General features: G+C 37.0%; 1 protein-coding gene across 1 annotated transcript in view; it reads left to right on the forward strand.

The window, feature by feature from the left end:
• Nucleotides 1-15,948, forward strand: part of EGLN1 (egl-9 family hypoxia inducible factor 1) — a 73,589-nt gene extending 57,641 nt beyond the window's left edge. Inside the window, exons 2-5 of the mRNA XM_036754479.1 lie at nt 1,852-1,971; nt 7,258-7,394; nt 11,855-11,922; nt 12,967-15,948. Coding sequence (XP_036610374.1) covers nt 1,852-1,971; nt 7,258-7,394; nt 11,855-11,922; nt 12,967-13,031 — 390 coding nt within the window. The 3' untranslated portion in view covers nt 13,032-15,948. The remainder of the gene's footprint in view (nt 1-1,851; nt 1,972-7,257; nt 7,395-11,854; nt 11,923-12,966) is intronic.
• Nucleotides 15,949-22,609: the final 6,661 nt, after the last annotated feature.

Here is a 22,609-nt window from a genome sequence, read left to right on the forward strand (position 1 = left end):
TCATCTGCTTGATATCTGTCCTGTATGCTGCTGTCACATTTAGTTTCTCAAAACATTGTTCTTAACTACATCCAGTCCTTGTTTAAACAAACCAAAACACAACTAAACAAGCCTTCGTTGGCCCTTCATTATCAGTACTTCTAAATTTTTGTCTCCTTAGCTTGACATCTAAGGCTTTTCGTTATCCAACCTGTCTTTACAGCCTTATTTTCTACTCCTGCCTTTTATATACTTAATGCTATAGCTGAACTAGACTGTTTACCGTTCCCCAGACACACCACATACTGGCTGTGCCTTTGCGTGTTATTCCTTCTTTGTCCCCTCCCAATTGACATCCCTACCCCATGAAATCTTTCATTTCACTCTTGTTTCAGGCTTCAAGGGAGCAGCCTCTCTCCTCTGATGTTGTCGAGTACTATTTGTAGTACCCTTAAGGTACCTGTCATAGAATTTAATAGAAACAGGAAAGATAAGAATAGATGAAAGCAGGTTATGGAGGAGAAGATGACCAAAGTAGAATAATATTAAGTGGGTGGAAAACAAAGCATACAACATTTAAGCATTATGTCTTAATTCATCTCTATAGCCCCCTTAGCATTTCCATGTAATACTTATGTTGGAACGAATGAATTTATTTTATGTACATTTCAATATATCATTTATAATACATAGTTACCTTTTTTTAAACAATTATGTAATGGTATTTTCCTAAATTGTGTTTTGAGTGATGTTGATTAAATATGATAACATTTCCTTTAATGTTAAATATGAAGTTGTGTATATGTCAAATACATTAGAAGTGGCAATTTGGGGTATGAAAATAGCTTTAATTTCTTCAATTTTGCTCCCTTCCCCCCAGAGGTCCCTTTTTCCCTCCTCTAGAAACTAGCATATTTCAAAACTGAGGAATGTTCTGTGAGTAAATTAGTTTTCAAAAATGCTTTTATCATATTGCATCATATCACTCTATTGCCAAGTTAGTCCTCTGTTTTGGGGCTTGTTTCCAGTTTTTTACTGTTATAAGTAGCATATAAGTGGCACTCTATGAACATTTTTACAAATCTCCTTTTTTCCCCCTTTCTGGATATTTCCTTGAGGTATAGTTCCCAAAATGGAATTATTGAGTCGGGGTAGAAATAGTTTTATAGTTAATTGCATATCATCAGATTGCTCTCTAGAAAAAGTGAACAGATTTATAGAGCCACCAGCAGTGTATGGGTATGCCTTGGAAAGATTTTAATTTACATTTCTCTCTTAACTGAGGCTATACATTTTCCACGTGATGTACTATGTACATTTTATTGTATTTAAACTATTTGTTCCTCTGCTTCGTCCGTTTATCAGATGTAATCTGGGTATTAATCTTATGTGTTTGTGTCAGTTCTTTATATATTTTGGATAAGTTTTTTATCAATTACACTTGATATTTTTACTTCCCCTTTTACTGTTGTGTTCTTTACAATTATTTTATTTATATTATTGTGCAAGTTTTAAAAATATATTTAAACACAAGTGAGCCTTCTTCAAATATCATTTGAGTTGAATGAGTTAATGTTTGACATTATGAAAGGCAACTACTGTGCCCTCTTACAAAATATCCCTTGGTTCCACTTAGAATACTGAATCTGAATGGAGTATTGCTCTGAACCATTGTGGCATTGGCATTTTTTCAAATATTAGACTAAAATTACTTCAGATTACAGGAATTTTGTGTATTTCTGAAATATGGTGGTGATTAGAGAAAGAAATTTAGTAATAGTCCACAATAGCCACATTTGAGAAACTCCATTTTAAAGGTTCACTGACTTCTCTCTCTTTAATCATGCATTGATTTTTTTCCTTCCCCCACAGGCTATGGTTGCTTGTTATCCAGGCAATGGAACGGGTTATGTGCGACATGTTGATAATCCAAATGGAGATGGAAGATGTGTCACGTGTATATATTATCTTAATAAAGACTGGGATGCCAAGGTATGCAATTTGATTTTTGTGTATAATGTTTTTCTCAGAACCATAGATATTTAGGCTAGATCCTAATCAAAATTCTTAAGCTATAATCTCACCATGGCATATATATATATGACTTTGAAAAGCTTATTTTTATTATAGAAATTGGCACACTCCACACAATGGCTTCTTTTATTCCCAGTAGATGTTAAAGATACTCAACGGCCAGCATTCATCCAAAATTAAATAACTTTCCCCAAAAGTTACCTTTGTTATGTTTACAACTTCCTTTAATTTTTTTCTAAAAATAAGTTATGAGAACCATTTTTACAAACTCTTGAGATGCTTTCCAAAAGAAGAAAAATGTATATAAATACACATGATTTTTTTGGTGGTTATTTATATACTCTTTTTGCATTTTTTTGTTTTAAGAGTTATTTGTCATATCTACCTCTGTTTCACAGACTTGGTTCTTTTTGGGAGGAAAGGGAGAAGAGGCAAGTTGTTGCCTTTTTATAATTTAACATGATTTATAATTTGGCAATGTATAGTAGATCTCATAAAGACAGTTTTAATATATATATTTATCTTCTCTTGATTTAAAAAACCTTACTGTTTATATATTGACCTTGCTTTTCATTTAAATTTAAATGAGGTTTAAACCTCTGTGATTCTTCTAGAAGTTTGAGGAAGTGGTTATTTCTTACCAGAGAATCCCTCAAAAGGCAAGTACCTCATTAGATTTAAAAACAAAAAACACGACTCCAAAAGACTTAGTATGCTGACTTTAAAATATTTTTATTTTAAATTATTTTTACTTTATTTAACTTTTCTAATTACATGTAAAAAGTTTTTTTAACAATCATTTTAAAAAAATCAAGTTCCAAGTTTTCTCCTTCTTTCCCACCTCTCCGCTTTCCTTGAGAAGGCAAACAATTTGATGTTGATTATACATGAGAAGTCATGCAAAACATATTTCCATATTATCCATGTTAATAAAGAAAACACAAACAAAATAAAGCGATAAAGATAAAGTTTAAAAAAAAAGATGCCTCAATCTGCATTCAGAGTTTATCAGTTTCCTCTCTGAGGGTGGCTAGCATTTTTCATCATGGGGCCTTTGGAAATGTCTTGGACCCTTTTCTTGATCAGAGTAGCTAAGTGTTTGACAGTTGATCATCCTTACAATATTGCTGTTACTATGTATGTGTTTTGGTTCTGCTCACTTCACTTTGCATGAGTTCGTATAAGACTTCCCAGATTTTTCTGAAACCAACCTGCTTTATCATTTTCTTATAGCACAGTAGTATTCCATCACAATCATATACCACAGTTTGTTCAGCCATTCCCCAATTGATGGGCATTCCCTCCATTTCCAATTCGTTGTCACCACAAAATAGCTGCTATAAATATTTTTTTGTACAAATAGGTCCTTTTCCCTTTTCTTTGATCTTTTTGGGATAAGTGGTATTGCTAGGTCAAAGGTTATGTGTAGTTTTTTAGTCCTTTGGGCATAGTTCCAAATTGTTCTCTAGAACAGTTAGACCAGTTCACAATTCTCCTACATCCCCTATAAGCAGGTGTCATTTTCCTTTTCTGTCATGTTAGCTAATCTCATAGGTGTGAGATAGTACCTCAGAGTTGTTATAATTTGCATTTCTCTAATCAGTAGCGATTTAGCATTTTTTCATGTGAGTATTATTGATAGCTTTGATTTCTTCTGACAACTATCTGTTCATATCTTTTGACTATCAACTGAGGAATGGCTCTTATTTTTATCAGTTTGGTCCAGTTCCTTATATATTTGAGGAATGAGGCCTTTATTAGAGAAACTTCCTGTAAAAATTTTCCCCCAGTTTCCTGTTTTCCTTCTAATTTTTGACTGCCTTAGTTTTGTTTGTGCAAAAGCTTTTTAATTCCATGTAATCAAAATTATCTATTTTACTTCCCGTAATCTTTTCTGTCCCTTGTTTGGTTGTAAACTCTTTCCTTATCCATAGATCTGGCAGGTACATTTTTCATGCTCCCCTAATTTACTTTATGACATCACCCTTTATGTCTAAATCATTTTATCCATTTTGGCCATATCTTGACAAATGATAGGAGATGTTGGTCTATGCCTTGTTTCTACCAAACTGCATTCCAGTTTTCCCAGCAATTTGTCACCTTTTTTTTAAAAAAAAAAAAAAAAAAAAGAAAGAAAGCTTACCTGCCAATATGGAAAGGAAGAAAGGAAACACGCATTTATTAAGTATCTGCTATGTGCTAGGCAGTCCACTAAGCATTTTCCAACAGCTCTTTCAGGTAGGTGCTATTATTATCCCCTATTTTACAGTTGAGGAAACTGAGACAGGCACAGGTTAAATGACATGTCTAAGATTACACAACTAGTTAGTGTCTAATGCTGGATTTTAACTCAGGTCTACCTGACTCTAGTCCCAGCGTTTTGCACACTATGTCCTTTAGCTACTTCAAATGTCTGTGTGTGTGTGTGTGTATACACACATATATGCACACACAATATAGACCATCTGTGTCTTTTTTCTTTTGAAGTGCAGAAAATTAATCCTATTCTTATAGATATTTTAAATCTATGGTGTGGTTTAATCATGGTAGTCTAGAAATTTTTGTATAGAAAACGAATTGAAGAAAATTTTTTCTAAATGCTAGCCCATATATAGTAAAAATAGGTCATTTAACTGCCGAAAGAATTTTGATGTTTTGTATCATCTTTTAGTATACCTTCTATAATGATTTTAAGAATGATCTTCTGAGTTTGGGAAATAAGTTCATTTCCCTGAGTCTAAAGGATAAAACAAATTTCCAGAAATTTATCTAAAACTTTGAAGATTCTAGACTACTGGCTTGTTTTATTTGTTCTAAATTATCAAATTGCGTATATCATTGCAATTAATAGATGACAGACCAGGACTATTCTTATTTGATTATTAAGGGGCCTCAGGCAGATTATTATGGCAGTTGTGTGGAGAATGGATTGGAGATGGGGAGAGATTGGAGTATATTTTATTCTGGTGTACTCCAATAAACCTGGGCATATTTTAGGAGGCAGAGAAAACCAATTAGGAGACTATTAAAATAGTCTAGCTAAGATGAGTACTTAAACTAAGATAGTGGCCATATGAGTGGAAAGAGGGTATGTTTGAGAGAGATGTTGCAGAAAAACAACCTACAGGATTTGGCATCTAGGAGATGAGGAAGAGGGAATGTTAAGGTTATAAACCTGGTTGACTGGGAGAATAGCAGCAGTGTGTTCTGGTGCCATCAGCAGAAATCAGGAAGTTTGACAGAAGGATATATTTTGAAGGAAGTTGAGTTTTGTATTGAATATGTTGAGCGTTGAGACATTCGGGTAAAGATGTGTATCAGTCAGAGATGTGACAGTGGAATTTGAGGAGGGAAATTACAGTTTGATGTATAGAAAGTTTAGAGATCATATTCAGACCCTTGGGAATGCATGAGATCATCAGGTGAAAGAATGTAGAGAAAGGAGAAGACCCCAGGACTGAACGTGGGGAAACACTTATGCTTAAATGACGATCCGGCAGAGCAGTCTGAGAACAAGCAATCAGGTAGGAGGATCAAGAGACTGCCATGTTATGCAAGCCGAAGAAGGAGAGGGTAGCTCTGTGGAAGTGGAAGGCTGGGAAGGTGGGGAAGAATTGGTTGCTGACAGCTTCAGAAAAGGTGAAGAGATCTGGGTGAACAAAACCTGATTATTGATAACTGTGGAGAGAATAGGCAGTGAGTTGGCACAGTGAGTGCTGGGCCTGGAGTCAGGCAGACTCTTGAATTCAAATTCAAATTGAATTCGAATGTGGCCTCAAATACTTAATAGCTGTGTGATCCTGGGCAAGTCATTTAACCCTGTTTGCCTCAGTTTCTGAGAAATGAGGGGTTGGAAATGATGAGTACAAGGAATTGAAAAATGAGTAGAAGGTGAGAAAAATGGAGCCAGTATAAAAACTGAGAATTTGGGAAAGGGAGAAGAGTAGAATAACAGCTTAAAGGAGCTACTGCAAGGTTAAGTGGGTTGTTTTTTTTTTGTTTGTTTGTTTCCAGAGAAACCTGGGTATATTTGTAACGAATAGAGAAAGACCCTGTATATAGGAAGAGACTGAAAAGGATAGAGAAGGAAATGACTAAAGGGGGCACGCTTATGGAGATGAGAGGGAGTGGGTTCAGGGAGGAAGGCCACTTTTTCTTTAGACTAGCAAAGAAGAATACTGTTGAAGAGTGCGGACTAAAGCAGGTGGAGATCACAGTGGAAAACTGATTGATATGATGGTATGATTTTCCTCCACTAGTTTTAATCCACAAGGGAGGATGATGTAGAAGGCAGATAGCGGGAGTGACTTAAGGTTGAAAAAGGCAAGAGATTTAATGATAATGAATAGGACCAGAGTGTAGTTTGATTAGTGTCCCCAACACAATAGAATAAGAGGATCTTGAGCTGGAAGAGACCTCTGTGGCCATCTGGTCTTACCTAATTATACAGTTGAGGAAACTGAGGCCCAAAGAAATTAATTGACATGTTGCACAAATAGTAAGCTTTAGGGGTGGGATTTGAAGCTAGGTTCTTGGATTTACCCCGTACTTGTCTTGTATACATGTAGTTGTTTGTGTGTTATCCCCCGCATTAGGCTGTGAGCTCCTTGAGGGCAGGGACTGTTTTTGCCTTTCTTTGTAACCTCAGCACTTAGTATGTCACCTGCCACGAGTAAGGGCTTAATACATGCTTATTGACTTGACTCTGACTCCAGAGCCAAAGCCTTTTCCACTTAGTAGGGACTTAGTGAGGGGCATTAAATGAACTAAGTAACCATAAAGTCAAGGCTATGAAGGTAGGAAAGTCAAGGCAGAACAGGAAATGATAGACTGGGAGAATGTAGAGGGACTGCAGGATTTAAGTGAAATGAGTAAGAGGGAGAGAGGGAAAGAGGATGTGGTGATTTCAGACATATTTCAGAATTCAGCATTGTGGAGATGGTACACATACAAGTGATCTGCACATAGTCATGACAGTCTTCTGGAATGTATAAAAGATATAGAGTAACTTTCCAGAAAGTAATCTCTGTGTAGTTGAGAGCTCAGCAAATAGAAGTAGGTCCTTGAATGATTCCTATGGAAATAAAACTCTTCTTGCATCTTGTTTGGATCAGTATCAGTCAGTCTTGTAGCCAGCTTGCGCTACTTTTGTGCTGTGCTGAGGACATACAACCTGTAAGATTTTTTAAATCAATCACTGGTAATGTTGACTTACTTTTATTATGTTGAATAATTTTTTTCTAGGTAAGTGGAGGCATTCTTCGAATTTTTCCAGAAGGCAAAGCCCAGTTTGCTGACATTGAACCCAAATTCGATAGACTGCTCTTTTTCTGGTCTGACCGACGCAACCCTCATGAAGTGCAACCAGCATTTGCTACAAGGTAGTGTTCCGTTTAAGAAAAACACGGCACAGACTTTTATAAAGCTTCCTTTGAGGGGAAAGAAAGAAGCACTTTGTGGACCTTAAGGCCCTTACAAAGATTTTTAACTGTTAAAAATGACCTTAATTGCTCAAGTAAATAGAGTCAATTTTATGTATGTCTTACTACTTTCATGCAGATTTTTCCAATCACATTTTGTCTTCAGTATCCTCTGTTTCATTGCATGTATGTCTCTGCACATCTACTCATTGGTTGATTAAAGAAAATAATATGATTAGGCAAAGAAAAAATGAGGGTTTCAGGCTCTCTTATGCTGCATCTCTCTGTCCCCTGCCATATGGTTACCTTAAGATTGTGGCAGGTCCCCAAGTCTCCTTGTATTTTATCCACTGGCTGGTGGATCCTTTCTGCTTGGGTAGGAGAGTGGCGTAAGGAAGAAGATGCAGAGTTAAAATAGGAGGATAAAGAAGGAGTGGTGGAAACTGGAAAATAGAAAGTAAAGATGAGGCTTGAAATAAAAGGAGGGAAAAGTAAGGGTTAGGATGGAGAGGAGCAATGACAGGTGTGAGGGTGAGGAAGAGATCATAAAAATAGTGGGAATGATTTTTGAAATAAAATTGAAAGCTCTGGGTATCTGCTGCATTCTGTTCCTCTTTTCCAGCAAGCTTTTCCTGTGGTAGTGCTCATCAGCCAGCCAGCTCCCTCATACAATGTACTTCATTACCATGACAGATGCCAACAATATAAATACAAAAATTAAGCAGTCCCAGCCTTCGAAGCACTTTTATTCTATAAGGGGAAATAACACGTACACACTTAAGTACATAGAATATGCACAAAAAATTTAATGCAAAGTAACTTCAGGAAGAGGAGGAAAGGAACTAGAAGCTGGAGGGATAAGGATGACCTCCCATAGGAGGTGGTGCTTGAATGGAACTTTGGAAGAATTCTAGGGGTCCTCACTAGTGGCATTTGCACATCAGGCATGGGGAACAGCCTGTGCACAGTTATGTCAATTAAAATTTATTAAAAACTAGCATTTATCAAGCTCCTCCACGGAGAAGAGAGGTGTGGAATATTAACTACCTTTTAGTCACAACTAATAATTAGAGTATTAGAGCTACAGAGGATCTTCAGGATCATCTAGTTGAACTCCCTCATTTTATAGATGAAGAAACTGAGGCCTGAAAAGTGAAACAGTTTGACTGCACGGGCTAGTAAATGGTAGATGCAAGCCTGCAACCCATGGCTGACTCCTAGTCGTGAGCAATCTTTGCATCACACCATAAGTGTTTGTCATACTTTAAAAAGTTAAGATATTGGCATCAAAAATTAATTTGTTAAAAAGTGGCACTGTTATGGGAAGATTATTTTAACGGGGATAACTACACTAAGAAAATATTTGGTTTAGCCAACTTAGAATTAAAGGCAGCCTTAAAAGGTTATGAATCTTAAAAACATCACAGACTTTAATTGTTTGCCTTTTTCATGCAACTTAGAAGCTCCAATAAGATCGAAGTACTAGCTCAATAGAAATAATGGAAATAGTATAAAGAAGCGACAGTAGTACAGGACAAGGTTTCAGCACTTGCCTCTGGTGAGGACTTAGAGACTCAGGGAGACCTTTCTCCTGCCTGCTTTCATCCCAGGTACATAGCCCTTGTTCTGTACTGAACACTTGGTCTCTTTAATACTAGACTTTGCAATGAGAGGAGGGCTAAGCCCCATGTGTCATGGTAAAACACTGTGGTGGTGGGAAAGACCAGTCTGTTGCAGCCTCTTTGGAGAGATAATGTATTCACATGTTGAAAGGTAACTAAAAATATAAGGCAGTAGATGATCATTAAATGAGTCATAAGTTCAAATGCTGTGATTCCATAGAGCTAAAAGAAGCCATCTAGTCTTGTTCCTGAGGGATGTCACTTCCAGCTGGGCTGGTCAGAGAAGCCTCCACAAAAGAGGTTGGATTCCAGTGGCCACTTTGGACAGAGAAGGGGATTGGAGGTTTAGCTGGAAGAGTCCTTAGAGGTTAGCCAATCTAATCTTATTTCACAGATGAGGTCATTGAGGCCTAGAGAGTTTAAGTATCAGACAAGCATCCAAGGTCACACAGGTATTAAGTGGCAGAGCCACATTTTGAACACATCCAAATCCAGAGATCTTTCCACTGAGCCAGTAGACTGTTTTAGTGTTTGGTTAGCCAAGATTTTTGTAGAGCAGTTAAAGGAAATAAAAGAGCGAAGGGAGATTAATAGTTTTGAGTAGAGGGGCAGGGTGTGGTATAGTGGAAAGAGCCCTGGCTCTGGTGTCTTTTGACCTGGGTTCAAATCCCTCCTCTGACATATAAACTCCTAAGTTCGTTGGTATAGGAACTCCCAGCAAGGAAGGTTTCATGCCATGATCATACTACTTCCATCATCTCCAGAATGCGGAGGTGGGACTACATGACTTTTTAGGATCCTGTAGCTTCCCCATATATTACCAAAGTCAGCCTGTAGAATGGAAAAATCAACACTAGGAGTCACAGTGGTATAGTGGAAGGAAGGTCACTGAAATACTAAGGACCCAGAGCCCTAGGTCCTGGTGCCAGCCATCGTATTAACTCACTGTGTATTGTTGGACAAGTCACCCAGTGTCTCAGGATGTGTTCCTTCATTAGTTAAATGAAACGGTTGAATTGGATAATTCTTAATTCTCTTCCAGCTTAGTAATTTTTATTGTATCCTATATTTGGTTCTTCCAAAGTTCAAGGCCTGCACAGTCTACTTACCTTTCCAGTATTGTCTCATGCTCTTCACTTTGTACTCTTTATTTCACCTAAACTAGATTTCCTATCCCTTATATACGCCCCATGCTTTCCTACCTCTGGCCTCCTTGTTGACATGGTTCTTTATGTCACGATGCCCCTGCCCCATCCCTTTTAAATTTCTACCCATCCTTTAGAGTAGAAGTGTTAAACATGCATGTACCTGAACCAGATTGAAATGGGATTGGAAAATATAATTTTAAAAAAGTTTAATGTTAATATTTGGTTTTCTAAGTCCATATGTGTCTGCAAGGATCCACTGTACTATTTAATGTGCCACTTTTCTATTTTTGAGTTTGACACCACTACTTTAGAGCCCAGATAAAATATCACCTTCTTGTGAAGCCTTTCCCTTTCCCCATCACTTTCTTTCTGCATCACACAATATTTTATTATTTGAATTTTTCATATAATGTATCATTTTATATTATTTATATATGTGTCACACTTCTCTATTATATAAGTTTCATTGGAGTATGGACTGTATCTCATTTTCATATCTTTCCAAGTAACTAGCACAGTATTCTGTATGTAGTAGATACTAGTAAATGTTTACATGGGCTAGTTTTGTAGTATTTATTAGCACTGTTTCTCTCAATTATTGTTCTTTGCTGCCCATGACCAGTGGTTCAAAGCTACTGGATAATCTCCTAATTTTAAATAAGAAAATTGAGTTCAACATTTATTAAATGCCTACTGTCTACAGGCATTGTGCTTTGAGCTTGGGATATAAAAACTAAATAGTCCTTACTCTTCAGTTTGGATTTTGTATTTCTCTTTTCAGTTTGTTACTTTTTATTTCTAAATTGTATACCTTCTTTTACACCCTGAATATAGTGACTTTTAGTTTATCATACATTGTTGGCAAAAAAAAAAGGTGATCTACAGAAAATAAAGTTCACCCCTTAAAACGGCAAAACTTTATTTGAATTATTTTTGTTGAAAATCTCTTTTTGTAGTTTCACATAATTTAAACTTTATTTGATTACTTGGGGCTGTTACCCATTGTTGTACTGTGTTTTAACATAGCGATGGCCTTAGAAGTTGTCAAGGTACAGTGGCAGTTTTCCTCGTGTTAAATGGTCTCACCCTGTATGTTTTTTGAGTTCTTGTGCCTATTTTTTATGGTGTTTCTGTCTTCTTCCTTATAGAGGTAATTTAATAGTATCAGTGTCAATTCTGTTAACACCAACCTTCCCCACCTCCCTTAATCCTGGTAATTTGTTGCTTTTAATCATTTGATCAATTAATAATTAATGTTAATATCAGATAACTAAGTCTATTAAAAGTATACATCCAATAAGTGAGACCCTGAGGGGTTCTTCTATAAGTAAAGCATGTGAGCATTAATACATGGATTTAATGACATTTATTTTGGCTGTTCAGAGGGCTTTTTTGCTTACATCCTAGTTCTCAGTTATGTTCCTCGATGAATCAAATTGCTGCGTAAGTGAGTGTTTATTGTACTAATAATTCTTTTAGATAAAATACTAAGATAGTTATAAAAGAATTAAATTCTAACTTTAATATTGCTGAAGTGGCATACCTCTCCTCAGCCTTACATCTGTATATTACTGCATGGTTTCAATGTACTTTCATATCCATTATCTTGTTTGAGCCTCATATTTTCCCTTTGTTTTAAATTTTCTTCTAGGTACGCAATTACAGTGTGGTATTTTGACGCAGATGAGAGGGCACGAGCTAAAGTAAAATATCTAACAGGTAATAATCACTTTGGGTTTGTATTAAAAACATCACTTTTCTTCTCAGTGATTTCCAAAAATAGACTGCACTGAGGCCAGACAAAAGTATTCCTTATTTTCCTGAAGTTTTACATTCTCTTATTTAAAAGTGGAATTCTCATGTCTGTAGCAGTGAGGTCTTTGGCTAAGCAGAATAGTCCTGTTCTTACTTTCAGAATTTCAGTTTAACCTTTAGATTTTGTGTTCATTAGATATACATAAAATCAGTTATTAGATTATGCCTGTATTATGAAGATAGATTCTTTCAGCCCAGTCCCAAGTTCTGGATTGTTTCTCTTATATCAGTGATTCCACCCATGGCCTCTTTACCTGCTTGTGTATATTTTAGTGGATCGCTCTGTTCTAATTTCAGAGAATACTCACAAAAGCCTGCTTTCTTGGAGTATTAGAAACTACATCCTAGCATGAACCTCCTGGTGATTTTCATACTGATCAATATTTAGCAGTTCTAATCTTCCTGCCCCTTTTATATGTTATTCAAGTCATTAGCTGTAGAAACTGCTGTGAAGTACATTTTACTAACTTGCATGCATTCAAAAAAGGCAGAAGTTAGAGTCAATAAATAGACTGATTTTTTTTCCCCAGAGGGTCATAGATTTAGAGTTAGAAGGAAATTTAGAAGTCACTTAGTCCATCCCCTCTGACTCATTCTGTGAGAAAGCTGAGTCCAAGAGAAGTTACTTGCACAGCATCACGCAGAGTAGGTGACAGAACTGTGATTTGAAGCTATAGCATCTAATTCCAGATCTAGGGCTTTTGACATTATAGGAATCTTAAAGGTTCATTAATTAAGGAAGCCTAGCACTGTATTCACTGAACTTGATTGTGCTGGAGATAACATTTGAAGAAGAAATAATGGTTTTTAGTTAATGATTGCAGAGTTAGGGTTTTGCCATCATATGACAGAGGAACTAAAAGTAGAGAAGTAATTGCCTGGAGCCAGGTGTAATACATGGTTGTGTTTTGTTTTTTTACCTGAGATGCTTTTTTTTTCCCCTTGTAGGTGAAAAAGGTGTGAGAGTTGAACTTAATAAACCTTCTGATTCAATTGGGAAAGACGTTTTATAGAGTCTTTGATCCAGCGACACACCTACATGGATGCCGTTCATTAACTTGTGAATTTGAATAAATGGGATAAAGGAAGATAGACAACAAGTCAGCATTTTAATATGGAAACCAAAACAACATTTTTGTGTTGCATCAAAAAGAAGATTTTGACTGCTGTGGCATTGTACTGTGTGACTGACTCCAAACCTGTGACTGCTTATTTGAAGAATATAAGCGATTAAAATTGACATATACATCTGGACATAAAATAAGTGCCCTACATAGAATTTTTTCATTATTATATTTTGCCAGACCTATCATCCAGCTGAATCCAGTTCATCTCTCCCTTTTTTATATAGTCAAATTTGAATTTGGGGTAATTTTTGTATGACCAGGTACAGTTTATCAAAGTGAATTGAGTAAAAATTACAGTATTATTCTCCAAAATAGCATCAATCTATTTTTGTAAACCTCTTCATATTGTTATCCTTTGCCCTAAAAGACCTAATTTAATGATAGTTGCCAGTAACTGAAGATCACTTTAATTTTCTTTACATTTAAAGTCAGAAAAGGAGCACTTTACTTACCAGCTAAAAATCAGATTCTTTTGTAGTCATATCTTAAACTAATTTGAACTCTTAAAGATTGCTACTGTATTTTTTTACTTTGTCCTTAATTAAATTTAACAGGAAAAAAAATCACTATTCTACTATCAGTTATTTTATTTTAGTTCATGTTTTACAAGTTAAATCCAGAGTGGGAAGGGCTTTATCTTTTAAGTTAAATTTTAAAAATAATAATAATAAAGTGACTGGCACTGAGCTTGAGGCTATATCCAGGTTATCCTTGGCTTTGGGGACGTAGCATCAAGTTCCTAAGATAAAAAAGGGCTTTCTTAGGCTTTCAGATATACCCTGAAATTTCCTATATGTTTAAAAAGAGATATCTCCATTCCTGAAACTTAGATGTATGCATATGTTTTCTTCCTATTAAATGCCCCACCTGATCTGCAGATCAGTAGCACCTTGATTCTGTTATATAGTATCAAGGGCAAATTATGTATACATTGAGACTGAAATGCATCATTACAGGCTTAATGTGCAATGAACTTTCAGAGTCTTGTTCTGTTGAAGCATTCCCCAAACATAACACTGGCCTTTGATCAGTACTGAAAAAGATGTACATTTAGTAAGAAAGTCGAAACGCTTTAGTTTTTATGTTTTGGTGTTCTTTTTTACTTTTCAGAAAGAGGGAATGTTACTAAATCACACAAGACCTCCCTAAACTTCTGTTGTTTAAAGAATGAATTGGGATGGGTGTCTTGGACTTAAATGTTTTCCTGTGCTCATTAGCAAAGTCCACAGGGCCGTATCCACTCTCACAAATTCTGGGTACACACCTGCCCACTTAAGTTTTCTATCTCTGTCCTTGATTTCCTTTGCCAAAACAATGTGAGTGTACAGAAATATTTCTGTATATATTTCAATTTATGACAATTTTAGCATCTGTATAGTTTGTATTCAATTAGAAACCTTTTCTATGGAAAGCTCAGTAATTTTTATTAAAAGATTGCTATTGTTCATGTAAAACATGAAAAAAATTAATTGTTTAGTGAAACTGACAGTGGGGAGTGGGGTGGGGGTCAACATTCAGTATTGTGATCTCACTTAGGAGAACTTGCAGAAAGAATTCTAGCTTGTACTCAGAATTGTTGTTGTCTTTACCAAATGTGTACCATTTTTGTTCCTCTTTCCTCCCTTCTTTCCATAAATTTGACCCAACACCTCTTCTGTAAGTGCCTCTGCCAACCTGATCCAGGAGTGCAAGTCATTTTTGCCATCTGGTCTGGTCTGCAGTGCAGTGCATTGCATTAAGCCACAATTAAAAAGCGCTACTTTTTTTTTTTAGGTTTACTGGAAGTTATATTATTTTGATGGGAGGTATGTTTGAATTTTATTTTTAGATGTATGTACAGAAAAGGCTTTTAATTTGTGAGCCCCTTTGTAATTCAAATGTATACTTCTGCAGTTATGCGAAGTACCAAATTCTAATCTCTGTGTAGTGTTTGCCAGACAGAATTAACACGATGGTGTATTTTTTTTTAATCTGCTTCATCATTTTTATAAATCATTAGGAAAACATCAACAATTCAGGGCAGCCATATTTTCACTATCTTCTTAGAATTTCATAGTGGTAAGACAGTTAACTTGTCACCAGGTAGGACTTTTTAAAAAACTTTAATGACCTGTTTGTGTTTAATCCTGGTTAAAGACAAACTTCATAATGCTATTTTTATTCATGACATTAACCAGCTGTAAAACACAGACCTTAATAATAGGCAAAGAATTTCAGGACTCATTTACAAATTGCCTATAGAGTCATGTAATTTAAAAAGCAGTGTTTCATTATGAAAGAGCTCGCAAGTTGCTTGTAAAGCTAATCTAATTAAACAGATGTATAAAGGTTCTTGGAAAACTATATGGTGATTTATTTTCAAAAGTCATTTTGTTGTTTTTAAAAGCCTGTGTCATACTAATGACTTTCTTGCCAGTGCACTTACTTGATGTGTAGTATATAGGTGTTTTTATTGCCCATTTGGACTTAGTCCAGTTACTGGTATTACTATTTGTAAATTCAGTTTCTAGTGTTTTTTTGTTTTGTTTTTCATATTTGAAGGTTGGATAACAGGAAATACTTTAAACTGTAGTGTATTAGTGGAAACCCACCCCATGGGATAATACTTCTAAGCTTTATGTTTGAAGGAAGGGGAGTCTACAGACATAGTTTGGATACTTAAATGTTTGTTTTTCCTTGAAAGCAAAGTTATCCTTGGCTTTTTCACAAGATTTTTATAATTACTAGATAATATTTTTTAAAACATTTGTTTCTCGGTGTTCCATAGTGCACTATTTAAAATAAAACTACTTCAGATCACTTACCTACTACTAAGTAAGAGTTAAGTTGCATGGCCAAGCTATATTTTGAAATTTTATTTTATTTGAGGTATCAGTTTATATTGTAGACTCCTGAAGGACTGACTGAGCCCTTGACAAACTTTAATTCTGTGTAAAACCCTTATAACAGAGATTCCCTCCCCATAGAAAGGACCTTGGGTACACTTTGAGGAACCTCTCACTCCTGGCTGATTGCTCTCATTAGATAATTAGTAATCTAGGAACTTGAATATTGAACACCCTCCCCACCACAGCTTCCTTTAGAAATACACAGATTCACAAGACTCGGAATGTCAACAACCTTATAAGTTAAGGGAAACAAATAGAACACACATCACAAAGACCTTAGAAAACAGTAACGCCCTGTGTGGTCTGTTACTTAGGTGACCTTCAGGAGATTCTAGCCAGGGGTTTCTGGGCAGTTGTTCCTCTTCCTTGGGTTTCTTTCTCTTTGAAAGTCTACGCGGTGTTTCTTTTCTCGTAGTCCATACCTCCTAAAGTTCTTCCCTCACAGCAGATGTCATAGATCCGTGGTGTCCATTATAGGTCCTGTCCCACCTTGTATAGTTCAGCCTTCAGCCCAGGTAGCTTATAGTTTTCCTCCGTTCCTGAGTGGTGGCTTCTGTTCCCTTTCCCAGAGGATTAGTACACCTGTTCCACCATTCCTGGCAGCCTGTGTCGCAGCTCGAAAAATGCACACCTCTGTTTCTAAGCCCTTTACCATATTGGTTCTGCACCTTACCTTACCCATGAGAGCCCTCAAGGGTTCAGGGGAGTCAACCTCCCTCAGTTCTGTGGTGATTCAGAATGACTTGTCACCACTTGATGTTTACTTTTCTGCACTCTTATTTCCCAAGTTCCCACCCAGGGGCTAGAAGCTTGGAAGAGCATCCTAATCTGTTTTCCAATTGTCTCAGTCTTACCATGACCACTCCCTGGATCCCCTGGGTTAGGTTAGTCAGATTAATGGGGGCTGCTTCCTAAAATAGTTAGAGGGAAAAGGGGATACACTTGCTCTTCTGATGCCAGTATGCACCGAAGAGAAAAAAACTTGGGGTCTCGGCTATATGCACTTTCTTAATGAACCTTCATTCTCACTTGGTTTTTTAAGAACTCCTTTGTCATTTTTCCCGTTTAAAATAATGAATCAAAGTTGATGGTAGCTTTTGAGACCTTTCACTGCTGCTCATTAAAAAAAGGTGAGGGGGCAGCTAGGTGGTGCAGTGAATAGAGCAAGAAGGACCTGAGTTCAAATCCCACCTCAGATATTTGACACACTAGCTCTGTGACTTTGGGCAAGTCACTTAACCCAAATTGCCCTGCCTTCGGCCCTCAAAAAAAAAAGTGAGACTTTTTCATGTGTTTCCTCACCATTAACATTTTTTGGTACATTGAAATGAAGCTCGTTCAACTTAATTGCAGCATAAGGAGTAAAGGAAAGGGAAAGACAAGCAATCAGACCATTCTTTTGCATGTCTGTCTTGAGCAGCATTGCTGGCAGCCTGAATTGGAAGATTAGCTTCGTTACAATGAGTTTTCTGAACACATCAGCTTTTATTTCAGTAGAGTCCCTAAGATTATCCTATACCTAAACTGAAACCAATAATGATCAAAAGTGGTAAAAACTCTATATATCCCGTTCACTTAAATGTAACTGAACTTTCCATTATTCATCACACAAACAATGGCATAAACAGATGTTAAATTTTGTAGCAATAAGCTAGAGCTTCAAGACATCTTCAAGAAATTTATATAAGCAACAGTTTCTGTGTACAAGAAAAATGTGAAGTCCTTGCAATTTGGTGTGTTGGTATTGATATTTGAGTCCAAAGCCCCTAAGGGTCTCACATCAGCAATAGGTAAGACATGGAAAAAAAATTTTTTTTCTGATTTTATTCTTGCAAGATCGATTAAGTCCTAAGGCCAGCCATATCTCTGGCTTCCCTTACAAAATGCCTGTGTCATTTTGGTCCTCATTTTCCTACTCTATCAATTAAGTGGGCTAGAGGTCCCTTCAAGCAATAAATTCCTTAAGAATTCCTCTTTGTTGGGGTATATACATCACTCCTCTGTCAAAAAATGAAGGATTGAAAAAGATCTGGCAGATTTTCTGGGCTCTGCCTCTCAATTGTATTATTATAAATAGCATCTTTTTCACAACTCTCAGAACAGAGCAGTTTCCTCAACTGAATTGAGTTTAGTCTTAGACGACTGTACATTTTAATAAAGTTGTTAGCTACGTAACCATTAGAGAAATCATAGTCTGACGTGGGAACTTATGCTATTACAACAGGAGGCTGAAATAGATGTTCAAGAATTCAGCCCTAATATTTTTCAGAGGAAGATGTTTTTTCTTTTAAACTTTCATTTCTGGCTTAGATCAATGAGATGATTTTACTGTGGGGACTTAAGTACAAGAAAGATGGCAGCTAGGCAGCCAGATAATGCAGTGGATTGACCACCGAGTCTGGAGTCAAGAAGACCAGAATTCAAACTCAGCTCCAGAGACTAGCAGTGTGTGACCCTGGGCAAGTCACTTAACCTTTCTTTGCCTCAGTTTTCCCAACTGTAAAATGGACCTCATGGACATCTTAAACTAATCATGTCCAATATTGAACTCATTGATCTTTTCTCCAATCCCTCTCCTCTTCCAAACTTCTCTTACTACAGCGGGCACCATCATCCTCCCAGTCACCTAGGCTTTGTACACTTCCCACTCCTATCTAGTCTGTTCCCATGTTCTATCAATACATCTTTCAATATATACTTTATTTCCTTTGATGCTGCCACCATCTTGTTACAAGCCTTCATCTTGACTATTATAGTAGCCTTTTGTTGGTCTCCCTGCCTCAAGTCTCTCCCCACTATCCACTGAACTATCAAATTTATCTTTCTTTTTTATTTTTAAATTTTTTTCACTTAGTATTTTATTTTTCTCCAGCTACATGCAAAAACATTTTTTAACATTAGTTTTAAAACTTTGAGTCCCAAATTCCCTCCCTCCCCCCACCCACTGGGAAGGCAACTAATTCAATATAGGTTATACATGTGTAGTCCTGGAAAACATACCCATAATAGTTGTGTTATGAAAGAAAACATAGACCAAAAAAACAAGAAAAATAAAGTAAAAAAAAAAAGTATGCCTCAGTCTCTATTCAGACACCATTAATTCTTTCTTTAGGGATGGATAGCATCTTTCATCTTAAGTCCTTCCGACTTGTCTTGGATTGTTGTATTGCTGAGAATAGCAAAGTCATTCACAGCTGCTCACCTTACAATAGTGCTGTTACTTTGTACACAGGACATTTCACTTTGCATCAGCCCATGCAAGTCTTTCAAGGTTTTTCTGAGAACATCCTGCCCATCATTTCTCATGGTACGATAGTATTCCATCATAATCACATACCACAGCTTGTTCAGCCATTCCCTAATTGATGGGCATGCCCTCAATTTGTAATTCTTTGCCCCCAAAAAAGAGTTGTTATAAATATTTTTGTACATATAGGTCCTTTTCCTTTTTTTTTCACCTCTTTTGGGGTACAGACCTAGTAGTGATATTGCTAATGGTATGCAGGATTTTATAGCCCTTTGGGCATAGTTCCAAACTGCTCCACAGTACGCTTGAATCAGTTCACTACTTCACCAACAGTGCATTAATATCTCATTTCTTCCCCATATCCCTTCAACCATTTCTCATTTACCTCAAAGTGATCTTCCTAAAGTGCCAGTCTGACCATGTCATCCCTCTATTTCATAATTCTAGTGGCTCCCTTTATCTCCAGGATCAACTGCAAAAGGGCTTTTAAAGCCCTTCATTATCTGGCCCCCTCTAGCCTCTCCATTCTTAGTACACTTTATTCCCTTCCACTTAACTCGAGATCCAGTGACATGGCCCTTCTTGTTCCTCAAATTCCATCTCACAACTCTGCATTTTCATTGGCTGTCCATCCATGCCCGGCATTCTCTCCCTCCTTGTCTCTACCTTCTGACTTCCTGCATGCCTTAACTGCAATCTCATCTTCTGCAAGAAGCCTTTCCTGGTTTCCTCTATTGCTGGTGCGATCACTCCGAGATTACCATCAGTTTCTCCTGCCTAGAACTTGTTTGTACGTCGTTTGCATATTGCCTCCTCGTTAGAATTGTAGCTCCCTTTGATCAGGTACTGTGGCCTCTCTTTGCATCACCAGAGATTAACACACGTGTTCTATGTAGCTTGACAAATGCTTGTTAAGATAGAGAGTCTATATGATGGCTCTGACCCGGATAGTTTTGTATTTGGTATTCCTAAAGAGGCAGAGAGATAGGAATGTTCCTTACTGCTCTTCTCAGTGATGAGATTTTTATTACAGCAAACCTAGAGGCGAAGTCAGGTTGGTAGGTAGTTTTTCACTGCATGGAAATGATCCAAAGGGAAAGCATTGGATGATGCATAGCCTCTAATACACGTATTCTTGTTGAATCTAGTTGATCCTTTTTGAAATTTTAGACCACTTCATAAACATCATAGGGTTGACAAGTGATAATTCCCCTGGATCAGCGCTTATGAAACTCAGTATAATTTTAGGGTGTTCTGAACTAAAAATCTAGAAAAGGCACAGACATAAACTTTGACAATCCCTGGCATTGTTGTAGAATTGCTATGTGATCAGCTGGTCAGCTGTGATCATGCCCTGTCAAGGCATTTTAGTTGGAAAAATGGGAGGTGATTTATTTTAACATAGTTGTGAAGCCCATGCAATCCATTGAATAATTGTTTGGAAGCAGCTTTTCAAATGCAAATTCTTACTGTATAACAGCTTTGTAAGTATAAAATATTATCTGATATTTAAAAAAAACTCCACAAAACCAGCCAGCCCCCCTAGCCCTGGGTAACTGTCTCTCTAGTCAGGTGTATGTGTGTGTACGTACATTCAGTATATAACAAGTGCCTGATATGTAGATATAGATATATGTGTCCAAACTTGTGGTTTCATCATCTAGAACTTCTGTGAGGGCAAACTCCGTCTATGAATGAAGAAGGGCAGCAATTCGGGAATGTAAACATTTAAGAGTTGCCTGAAGCATTCAAAGGTTAAGTGATTTTTGTCCAAGATTTTTGTAGTTGTTGTTCAGTCACGTGCGTGTGACCCCATTTGCAAAGATACTGGAGTGGTTCACCATTTCCTTCTCCAGCTCATTTTGCAGATGAGGAAACAGAGGCAAATAGGGTGGTCACACAGCTAGTAAGTGTCCAAGGTCAGATTTGAACTCAGGAAGATGAGTCTCCTCGATGCTAGGCCCGGTACTCTATCCACTGTGCCACCTAGCTGCCCCTGTTTGTCCAAGATTACCCTGTCTGAATCAGAGGATATGAAACCAAGTCTTCTTCCTAACTTCAAGGCAGTCTTCTAAGCTTAGGATAGAGTGTTGTGGGGTAGGACAGAAAGAGACCAAAACCAAGTGAAATTAAGTGTTTGGGTTACGTTGAAATTTTACAAGCACTAAATCATGTTTCTCTTACTGCGGCTTCTTGAAGGCACATCTCCATTCCATATAGGATCGTAGCCTTTGAGATGAAAGGAACCTTTGAGATTATAATGTACTTCAATTTTCTCATTTTGTAAATGAGGAAACTGAGACCCAGAAAGGTTGTGATTTTTCCAAGGTCACATAGTAAACAATGTTTGGGACTCCCAACATGTTCCCTGAGTCCCAATCCGGTATTCTCACCACTACCTCACACTCCCTTGGAAAGCCCAGTATAGATCAGAACAGATAGTAGAGCCCCATAAAACTTCGCTCACATGATTAATGCCATGCCATGCAGAATGGCTGTTGAATAGGGATGGAGCACAACAAGGGGCATGGCTGGACAAGATTTAAGGCAGCAGTTACGGCCTTAGAGAAAAGGGCTATAGAAGATGAAATTAAATTTTTATTCTTACTTTAGACCACTTTGTGGGCAGTAGCAATTGAGTAAGCATTGAACTTTTAAAAAGATCTTTCCTATGATACATTAGCTCAAAAACCAACCATCTGTGTATTTATATAAACTTGTGGTAGCATCTCTTAGGCAGAATTATATCATGGGGTTGGAAGGGACCATAAGCCATCAAGTCCCCCACCCCCATTTTACAGATGAGGAAACTGAGTCACAGAGAGGTTAATTGACTTGTCCAGGGTTACACAGATAAGTAGAAGCTACTTGGGGTAGGGGCTGAGTCAAGACCTTCTTGACTCCAATGTCAGTGCCCTATCCAGCTACATCATGCTTCTTCCAAATTCTACTTAACTCTTTGTAGTAGGTGAAACATCTCCAATGCAGAATCATATTTGCCTTCAAAAATATGAAGAGGAGCCAATATTTTTGGAATTACTTTGAGGGCCTGGGATGAATGAGATTTTTTTTTCTTTTGATTAACACTGTCTTAAAATTTACAAGATACCTGACACTCTACTGTGCAAATGATGTGGGAACAGAGAAGGAAAATCCCTCTCTAAGGGGACTTTTAGTTTAACCTAAACAAGGTTCTTTAAACAAATGGAAAAATGTTTTCAAGGCAAAGTACTATGATATGAAAATAGGAGTAAAGTCCGGCTTTCGTGTAGTGAGGAAGATTTCCTGTTGGGCTTTGCCTCATTAAAAAATGGAGTACCTTCATTTTA

Source organism: Trichosurus vulpecula, chromosome 4 (genome assembly GCF_011100635.1).
Source record: "Trichosurus vulpecula isolate mTriVul1 chromosome 4, mTriVul1.pri, whole genome shotgun sequence".
In the NCBI taxonomy this organism is placed as follows: Eukaryota; Metazoa; Chordata; class Mammalia; order Diprotodontia; family Phalangeridae; genus Trichosurus; species Trichosurus vulpecula.